At 38.6% G+C, this 10,757-nt stretch overlaps 1 protein-coding gene across 1 annotated transcript; it reads right to left on the bottom strand.

The window, feature by feature from the left end:
• Window positions 1-442: 442 nt before the first annotated feature.
• Window positions 443-1,507, bottom strand: LOC136418844 (uncharacterized). The gene is made up of 2 exons (XM_066405069.1): window positions 571-1,507; window positions 443-522 (listed from the first exon to the last, which is right to left on the bottom strand). The coding sequence occupies exons 1-2, from the start codon at window positions 1,505-1,507 to the stop codon at window positions 443-445; spliced, it is 1,017 nt and encodes a 338-aa protein (XP_066261166.1).
• Between the last annotated feature and the right edge of the window lie 9,250 nt (window positions 1,508-10,757).

Genomic DNA, 10,757 nt, shown 5'->3' with positions numbered 1-10,757 from the left:
CAGATTTGGCCGAAATAAGCCAAATCGGTCGATTTGAACAAATTCAGAGATGAAACGATCGTTTCTGACCGATTTCGCTAGTTATATTTCCACAACGACGGGAGACGTTTTTAAAAAATATTTATTTCACAAATTTTACAAAAATATCTTAAAGTAAATACTACGTACTGTCTTCGACCACAATAATGCCCGAGTTATGTTTTGATCCGTTTTAAGACTCAAAAAAAAACACTTTACTTTGAAATTAATTTATTTCAAACAGGACCGATAGTAAACACAACGTTCGCGATACAAGCAAAGACTCACTAAAAAGGCTACTGCGCTTAATGCTACTTCTTATTTATACTAATCGTACGGGTGACGTCATAACAGCGACGCTTGGTGTTACGGGGATGTAACTCCTCCACCCTTAGATGGGCATAAAACCCGAAGTTTCTATGACCTAAATTACTATGTCATTTTCTGGATTCTCGGTCTTTTTGTATTTTAAAACAATAGGCCATAGATACTTTGCTAATAAACCTAATAAGAACAATATTATGATACCATACAATAGGACAGTCCAAATACTGGTTCTGTCGTAGTGAAGGTTAGTATTTAGTAACATTGAATTTTCCTTCTTCTGCAAATCAACCTCATTCTGTAATTCGGCGATGTTATTTAAATCTATTTTGTTTAAGTTAGGCAGTTCTATTTTTTGGTATGGCTTTTGATATGTATGATTAATATTTATGTCTAACAAAGGGAAAATTTGAAATTGCCGGTTGGTTTTCCTATTGCCTCTTAAAACTATGTTCCTTATTTTAAGATTACAACGATACTCTAAATCTATTGCGTAAGTTCCATCCAACAGAATGTTACTTTGTGAAGATTTACATGTTTCTAATCCGACAATACTTTTGGTGGTCACCAGGATCCACTTATTATCGTCTATGTTTTGTATTTGTGTTTCCCCCAGGGTAACAGTTATTGATTTACATCGTGTGGCGTTGTGTTCGTAACGCAGGAGTTGTACTTCGCATGGGGAAAAATCGTGGAAGTTATCTATATGTATTTGAGGGCATAGATATTCATTAGGGGATACGTACCGACAGGGTTCGTTCGCGTATCCGAATGTTTGGTCGTTTATCAGTAGATATTCGGATCGGGGTATTATGACTTTGTATACTTCGCCATGTCTTACGGGCAAGGGAAGTAATCGGAATAAATCATAACTAACTTTTTCTACTAATGGAATTTCGATGATGAACGTGATCGAGTTATCTTTGGCGAAACTTTTTATTTCCAAAGTGTTTTCGATAGTTAATAGATTTTCAATGTTGGGCTCGAATGGTAGTTTTCCTAGGGGAATTTGCTCTTTCATTGACTGTAGTTCTGTTAGGAATTCACTTGGGTCGATTATGGTGTTATGGAAGGTGTTTAATTTAGCAAAGGTAATTGCCTCTTCGATATTTGAAAGTATATCGTAAATATTCTGGTAAAAGACGGTAATTTGGGTGATAATCATTTGGATACGATAGAACTCAAAAAGGTTTGTTTCCTTGACCTCGATTTGATTGACGACATCTATTATTTGTCTAATACGTGACTCCAATATAATTTGGTTATGGGATACATTTCTTATTGTTTCTCTGAAATTGATTATTGATTTAGAAAAAAGAGTAATTTGCTTGTCAATGGCGGATTTTAAATCGTTTTGGTTTTGTTTAAGGATTTCCATGTTTTGGTCGATACGTTTTGCGTCATCTTGGTCTAGGTTCCCCGTTATTGTTTTTATGATTGATCCTAAGGCGTTTATAAGAGCTCGTTTCGTTCTTAATTTGTTCGGGAAGATTTGATTTATCTGACGGATGATTTTGTGTTTTAAGCTAGTAGTCACAACAAGGGAATTGTGGTATTCGAGTTTATAGTCAGTGAAGTTATTTAGGGTTTTGACGAGTAAATCGAATTGGGTATTAATTTTTGCGAATTCCTGTAATAGTTCGGTCATGTCGTACGTTTGGATAAAGTGCCAGTGGTCAATAGTCTTCTGGGCTTTGCCTAACTTGTAGGGTAGTACACCGGGGTTGGATTTTAAGTTGATGTACTGGGATTTTCCATGCGCGAGGGGCCATCTGTAAAGAGGGGTTTCTTTAGTTCCTTGATATGTGCTATTTCAATTTTGTAGGGGCTTCGCGTGCTTTGGATTTTTACCTTATTATGTTCTAATTTTTCTATGATTATAAACGGTCCGCTGAATCTTGGGTTCTTTTTGTTTCGAGAGTTTAAATTTCGGTAGACCTTTTGGTTGACCTTAAAATCGGGGGATTCGTTTCCTTTGTGATTCCTTTTGGCAATAACTTTCTCCTTATTACTTTCCATCTTCTTCACGACATCTTCGCATAATGCATCGACTTTGGCTTTATGAGAGGAGACGTAGTCTGAGTAAAATGTTGTTGATATGAGGTCAAAAGGGTCTCTTGTATTTGTGTGTCCCAGGATGAGTTCGTGGGGTGTGAAATTTGTTACGCTACTTTTAGTGCTGTTGTATGCGATTATGGCATATGGAATCAGTTCAGTAATCGGTTTTGTGTCGTCCTTTTGTTTTAGGATTCTGAGGTGTTCAATCAATGTAGAGTGGAAGCGTTCCACTGGTGCGTTAGATTCGTGGTGTCTAGGGGTCGTGAGGTGAATGTTAATTTTTTGGGTTTTCAACAATTCCTTCAATAGTTCGTTGTTAAATTCTTTGCCATTATCACAAGTGACTGTCTCAGGGCATCCGAAGAATGAGAAGAAGTTGACGAGTTTATCGCACACCGATTTCGCGTTTTTGTCATACGGATATGCTTGTCCAAATTTGGAAAATTTATCGAAGATTGTTAGGAAATTTTGTGCTTCGAATGTAAAGGTGTCGATATGTATCATCTGAAAGGGTTTGCTAGGTGTTTCTGTTCTTGTAAGAGGAATGTAAGATTTGAAACGGCAGTATTTTGACGTTTGGCAAATGGTGCAATCATTGATATATTTTGTCACGTCTTCTTTTAGCTTGGGCCAGTAATAAAGGGCTTTAAGGCGTTGGTACGTTTCGTTGATGCCTCTGTGGTTCTGCTTGCCTTCGTGTTGGTGGGTGATGAGCATGATTTTTTCTTCCGGGTCTGCGATGTTGTGTAGCAGTTTGGTGCATATTCTTATTTGTAGATTTTGAAAATATTTTAGGCATACATCTATAAATGGGGACATTAAGTCTTTGTCGACGAAGTATACGTAACAGGGCTTTTTGCAAGTGAGATATTCTTGAATAAATTGTTTAATAGTGTCTGGGTTATTTGATACGTCTACGTGACTTATTACGTGATTCTCATAGCGTTCTTTGTTAAATTTTATCTGCACGTGTGGAGATTTCTTTATCAGGAATTGCAGGTGCTTGTTGTTTATAATTTCGTCTAGAATGCTGAGTCCTGGATTCTCGCGGTCAGCGTCTTGGCTGTGTACTGTTTCATCGGCGGTTGCTGCGTCAGGCGGACGTAGTTGAATATCGGAGATGATATTTATTTTCTGCTGGCTAGTCCCGGGTCTGTTATCAAAGTTGGTTTCTTCGAAGTTGGTGTTTCCTGCGACTGTTTCTAAGTAGTCTTTGATGTCGTCGTCAGAGTTACCAGGGTTATTCAAAATTGACTCGTTCTCGTAAATATTCAGTTGTATCCTGGACAGGGCATCTGCGTTAGTGTTCTGGCGTCCCTTCTTGTATATTATCTGGTAATCGAACTCTTCTAGTCTCAATCGCCATCTCACCAATTTTGAGTTAGGTTCCTTCAGGTTAAAAAGCCATACTAGGGGCCTATGGTCTGTGTAAATGTAAAACTTGCGGCCAAATAAGTAGGGGCGGAAATATTTACATGCCCAAACTATTGCTAGTAATTCTTTCTCGATTGTCGAATATTTGGTTTCCGAATCATTTAGGGTCCTAGATGCATAGGCTATGGGTCGATCATTAGGTATTGGACCTTGCGATAAAACAGCTCCGATTGCATAGTTACTCGCATCCGTGGTCAATAGAAAGGGTTTCGAGAAGTCGGGATATTGTAAGACGGGGAAATTTATTAGAATTTGTTTGCAGTGGTTAAAAGAATTAACGAATTCAGGATTATGTATTATCTTAACATTTTTCTTGAGGCAGTTGGTCAGTGGCTTTGTAATTTTAGCAAAATCTTTAATAAAGCGTCTATAGTATCCGACTAATCCTAGGAATGACTTTATCTCTCGGGTAGTTTTGGGAATAGGAAAGTTTTTCACTGCATTGATCTTGTCGGGATTCGGCTTTACTCCGTCTCGACTCACAACGTGTCCTAAGTACTGTACCTCTTTCCTTAGAAACTCGGACTTGTCAAGTTGGATTTTAAACTTTGAGTCTCTCAGTCGTTTAAAAACGTTTCTTAGATTTTCGATATGTTCTTGCAGGCTTGTACTAAAGATGATCACATCGTCTAAGTAGACTAGACATGTTTCATTTTGTAGTCCTCGTAGGATGTTGTTCATCACGCGTTGGAAGGTCGCCGGGGCGTTTTTGAGGCCGAAGGGCATTCGTAGAAATTCGTAATGCCCGGTGTCCGTAGTAAAAGCTGTTTTGCCAATGTCTTCATCATGCATTTGGATTTGGTGAAATCCATTTGCTAAGTCCAGTGTCGTGAAATAATGGGCTTTGCCTAGTTTGTCAAGTATTTCGTTGATATTAGGCAAAGGGAATTTATCATCTACTGTCTGTTCGTTCAGCTTTCGGTAGTCGATGACCATTCGCCACTTTTGTGTCTTAGATTGGTCTAGTTTTTTTGGCACGATCCAAATAGGCGATGACCATGGTGAATTTGAATCTCGGATGATATTTTGATGTAATAATTCGGAAACTTGCTTTTTTACCTCGGCACGATGTACTTCGGGGTACCTATACGTCTTAGTAAAAATGGGAGTTTCGTCTTTGACCTTTATCCTGTGTTTTATTGAATTAGTAAAAGTTAACGGGATGTTTTCGCAATGGAAAATATCACGGAATTCGTAGCATAGTTTGGAGATCTGTTCCCTTTCTTCGGAATTGCAGTGGTCAAGTCTAATTTTTCTTAGGTTATCCTTGAGCAATTGGTCAGTGGTTTGTCCGGCAGAATTTTGAGTTAAGGGGTGATCTATGAAGTTTAATTCGTTCGTGTTTATTGGTTCTATGTTGAACGTTTCGAGAAGTTGCAGGTTTATCGGATTTTCTCTAGGGTTTAAGGCGGTAGTCAGGGCTGTATTGTTTTGAACTCGTACTAGGCATTCTGGAATTTCGAGGTGTCCTAGTTTTTGATAAGGGATTATGCCGTATCCGTTGGACATTTTGACTGGAATTCTGATTTGCTGGATACTCCTAGGGCTTATTACGTAATTGAAATCGTGGTAATTAATATCTCGGGGTTGAGGGGTTTTCGCATCGTGGTAAACAGGTAGTGTTGTTCCGGGTAAGTTTAAAGTATTCGCTTTGAAATCGATTTTGGCGTCTAATTGTTTCATAAGATCAAGTCCTATGAGTCCTTCAAATTTTGGGGAGAATTCGAAAAGGAAAAATTTATGTGAACCTGGTGTTTGTAACGTGGGGAATATTGGTAGTGTGATAGTTTCGTTATGAAAAGAAGTTGCGTGGGCGGTCTGAACTTGAAAGAGTTCTTCCTGAATTAAATGGGGAAATTTCTGATAAGCAATTTGGGGTTTTAGGAAGCTTCTAGTGCTACCAGTGTCTAACAAGAATTTAGATTTGAGTTCGGGTATCAGGATGTATGGTAATTGGGTGTCATGGTTGTTTAAGAATATTACGTCGTGTTTGTGCTCTGACCGGTTAAAGGAAAATTTAGGTTTTCCTCTTGGGTATCTTTTTCAATATCGGGTTGCTGATAATCGATGTCATGATACAGATGATTCTGGTCAAATGGTGCATTAAAATGATCCTCAACGAGATTTAAGTCGTAGGGGTTCTCGGGAGGTTCCTCGATAGGTACGTCAATGTGATCGGGGTGTTCAGGTGTTTGAGGGAATACTTCCTGATTGTACAGTTCTTGGCTTATAAAATTCTTTTTGTTGCCGTTAATCAAGGTGTTACCAGAACTGGTGTCCATGGGTTCAAATTTACGACTGATGTTAGATCTTTGGGACGCTTGTCCAAAGGGTTTAGGGGCAAATCCATTAGGTCGAAAAGCATTGGACTGGTTACTGAAAGGGCCGTTTGCTTTTGGCAAATAGCTTGGGAAACTAGAATTTGAGAACTGTGGTTTTGGGAAGTTGTTTTGTTGTGGGAAGCTCGGGAATGTTCGAGATGAATTGAAGTTGTTTGCCCATTGCGTTGGGGGTGCATTTGAAGTTTGAGGGTTACGGCTGAAATGGCTTGGGAAACTGGGTCTATTCATGGGCGTGGAACTAGAATTGTGAAATCTATTGGGTGGTTTTTGACTTTGCCCGAAATTTTGTGTAGTTTTGAAGCGAATAAAATTTTCCTCTTCTTTCACAAATGACATGGCTTGTTCCAAACTCGATGGGGTTTTTAATCTTACTACAAGTTGGAGGTTATACGGTAATCCATTGATGAACGTTTTTAGTGCAAATTCGTCGTAGTGATTAATCTTAATTAATTTTGTTTCATTGGTATCTGGGCCAGCGTTAAGTTTAGCAAATAGTAAACTCCTTGAATCTTGAATTCTCATGCCAAATTGCAAGGGAGATTCGGTTTTAAAAGGTTTTAAATTAATTAAGTCTTGTATTAGACAGTCTATAGATCTTTGATCCGCGAAACTGAGGGTCAAAACATCCTTTATGAGTGCCCAAGAATTTAATTCGACACGTGAAGAAATTAATTCGGCTGCTCTACCAGTCAATTTACTAAGTATCGTATCGAACAGGCAAATATTTATGGGATCATTTGGTTCTGCACGGTTAAAAAAAGCTTTTAACAGATTTTCCACAGCGGTAATAAATCTATTTAGTAAGCGAGGGTTACCGTCAAAATGTGGGATGTTATCAGACTGATATTTCAACAATTGGTAATTTACTGGGGGCATGTTGCTATTAGAATGGAGCGATATGTTATTAAATAAATCACTAAGATCAATTTCGTTTATCGGCTCAATCGTGAAGGCTCGGTTTTAGCAAAGTTAATACAATCGCTTCCTATTACTATTCTACTTAAAGTCTAATGCTAACAAAATGACAATTGATTAAACTTACAGCAAAATGAAGATTATTAGCTTCATGAAGTCTCTCGATGAGGCGATGGTCTTCGTCTTTGGGCTTCTCAGGATTGGCGATTTTTGTCCACCTGCGAAGGGTCCTACGAAGTACTGAAACTGGTCGATATGCTCTCGAACAGTGTCCAGGGCCTGTGGAGCTTGCTGTCTCGTCGTTGATTTGATCGGTGGTCCTTCGGGTTTCCTTAAGTCCTTTTGGAGTTAGATTCTTCTTTGAGCAAATTCTTGAAAGAAACCGTTCAAAATATGCCTTTTTGAACGTCTCAAAAATCCGAACGACTGCGCCAGTTATGTTTTGATCCGTTTTAAGACTCAAAAAAAAACACTTTACTTTGAAATTAATTTATTTCAAACAGGACCGATAGTAAACACAACGTTCGCGATACAAGCAAAGACTCACTAAAAAGGCTACTGCGCTTAATGCTACTTCTTATTTATACTAATCGTACGGGTGACGTCATAACAGCGACGCTTGGTGTTACGGGGATGTAACTCCCGCGTACATCCTCGCTATTCTATTTATAATAAAATAATTCAGTGTCAGCATTTATTCCCTGTGTCGTGGAATCCCACATGGTAACTCCTCCCCCCTAAGATGCAACTTCTATGCCTGGCAGGGAAGTTGGATAGCCTCCCTCAATTCCTCCATAGTCTGGGTTGGTCTTCTGTCTTTCTTTCGCTTCAGCCATCTGCATGTAATTATAAAGCAGCTACTTGCTATGAGCACATATATCAAAATTGTCCATAGGCTCGGGTAGGTGGCTATGTTCCCGAACGTTAAGGGTTGTTGGTGGTTCGTCTGCAGTATTTTTTCCTTTAGTCTATAAAGGTCGTCCAGTTTTATGCTGGGTAGGTGCAGGCTCAGGTTTAGAACAGGTAGGGTGATGTCTTCCTCAGCTAAATCTGGGAAGAGCACAGGTTCCGATGTTGGTTTTATTATCTTCATTTCATTCATGGCTGTTTGGGATTTCACTACTATACGGCATTCTGGTGGGATGTGACATATGAATGACCCAATAAGGTTCCTTTTTTCATTCTGCATTTCAGGGCAGGACAGCTGGATGGCCTCTTTCCTTGGAAGTACCATGATCCATTGGTCTGTGTAGTCCAATTGGTTTAACACGGGCTCCACGATCTTGACCTCAACTTGACGGCAGGTCGATGTGTCCTTTTCTTGATGTATTAGCTTGACTTCACAGGGGGCATCTTCTTCAATAGCTTGTAAATCATTCTTTGGGCATAAGTATAGGTCTACTGTGATTTTCTGACAACCTTCCTCGTTGTACATGTAGTGCAATTGATTTATTGCAAGGAATTTACTCTGTGGTACTATAACTTTCAACAGACTTCGTTTTTGGATGGGAATCGAATACAAATGGAAATAATCAAAGGATTGGGCGTGAACTATGGGCGTATGTAGGATATGCGTGATTTTATTGCTTAATATAAAGCATTCTAACTTTATGATTTTCTCGAATAAGGGTATATTATTTTTAGTTACCGGTAGAGGTAATTGACCTTCCCCAAGCTGTTCCTGAAGGGCTTTCAATTCTGTATATAATTCGCCATTAGTAATAATACTTGGATGCATAATCCCTAATCTAGAAAATACTAGTGAGTTTTCGATATCTTGGAGAATAGAGTCGATTATCTCATATAGGTTTATAAATTCGTCGCATAATTCCTTGAACATCGCAAAATTCCTGCCATGCGCTACTTCTTCTAGATATGGCTGTATTTGGTTAATTTTCTCTTCGATCAACCTATCGTTTCTGTATAATTGTTGAACTGTGTTATTGAATCTTTCTACTACCGAGTTGGATAGAGAACCTTGATTTATTATTTCCGTCTGCAATGTCTGTTGGTTCGTCTCTAGTTGTTTAATAAGGTTATCGTACTTTTCTCCGTCTGATGCGTCCAAGTTTCCCGATATTGCCTTAAATATTGACCCTAATGCGTTTACTAGTCCGCGCTTCTTTCTTGGTGTGTGAGGAATGATTTCGCTCAACTTTCTTTCAACTCTCTCTTGGATAAATCTTAGCATTTCTAAGGAATTTCTGATTCTAACAGAGTATTTTTCATACTGTGTAGTCACATTTAAGTATGTTGAGATGTTTGTCGTTCGTTCGCGCAATGTTTTTGTTTGCTTTATTATAGGGTCTAGATCGTAATAGTGAATCAAGATGTAAGTGTGGTGTATAACCTTGGTTTTCCCTATTTTAATAGGCATGATACCTGGGTTGTCTGTTAATTCGCGGATTTTGATGACTTCTGGCGCTCCCAGCACATATGTACAGATACTGAAAGATAATTACAAAACTATATATATATATATGTTAAACTATCATTCTAATATTTAATCATTTATACCACTTAATCTATTCGTCCCTATGAAAACTGTATCTATTCCTAAAAGGGCGTTTGAGATTGTCCATGTGAACCTTTCCCTGGCTTGGTGTCGAAACCGTTTTTCGGGTTGGATTTACGGTTTCAATTTTTGTTGGACTCTGAAAGGTATCGCCTAATTTAGTTCTCGAATGTCTCGCTACGTATGCTTGTGTGTCAGGTGTAAAGATAGTAGGTTCATCCCTATTCTCGTTTAATTTTTCTGTTCTTTTCTCTTTTTCTTCCATTAGGGATTGATTCAACTTTGAATATAAGGCCTTAGTTCGGTCCTTGTGCTCAGCCACGTAATTTGTCATTAATACTTGATCCAGGCTTATATTAAAAGGATCTTCTTTGCTAATGTGTCCACTAATGACGTCAATAGGTTTAAAATTTGTCGTAGAATGTATTGTGTGGTTGTACGCTAATATTGCGTACTTTACTTTCCTTGCTATCGGTGTCTCTCGCTGGCCTTGGTTGTCCAAAAGTCTTACGTGCTCCGTTAAAGTTGAATGCAACCGTTCCACCATTCCATTGGATTGGGGATGGTCAGGTGAACAAAAATGAATATTAATTTTGTGAAGTTGCAATAGTTCCGTTATAACTGTGTTTTTGAATTCCGTCCCGTTATCTACAATTACTTGTGTTGGGATGCCATGATGGGAAAAGAACAGAACTAGGTTGTCCGCTATCTCTGAAGCCGCTAGAGAGTTTAGTTGGTACGCCTGTGCATACTTAGAAAAACTGTCGATTATTGTTAAAAATTTGGTTTTGTCTAAAGTATACGTATCTAAATGTATGATTTCAAATGGTTTGGCCGCTGTTGGGGTGATATTCATTTTCATTTTGATAGGGTTCCGGGCATACTTGCTTCGTTGGCATACCTCGCATTGATTGATGTACGTTTGTATGGAATTCTTGATGTTTGGCCAGTAATATTTTCCTTTGATTCTTTGCTCCGTTTCTTCAATACCTCGATGGTTTGTTTTTCCCTCGTGGTAAGCTTGAATTAATTCTGGTATCTCGCTCTCTTCCGTTACGTCATTTAATTTGATCGTACATCTTTTAAATTTCAACGATGGCCACTTAAAATTCTTTCTAATAACTTCGCTGAATTGCGGGTACATATCAGGA

The sequence above is a fragment of the Euwallacea similis genome, unplaced genomic scaffold (genome assembly GCF_039881205.1).
Source record: "Euwallacea similis isolate ESF13 unplaced genomic scaffold, ESF131.1 scaffold_120, whole genome shotgun sequence".
Taxonomy (NCBI): domain Eukaryota; kingdom Metazoa; phylum Arthropoda; class Insecta; order Coleoptera; family Curculionidae; genus Euwallacea; species Euwallacea similis.
The sequence above is the reverse complement of the archived record's forward strand: the minus strand, read 5'-3'. Positions and strand labels throughout refer to the sequence as shown.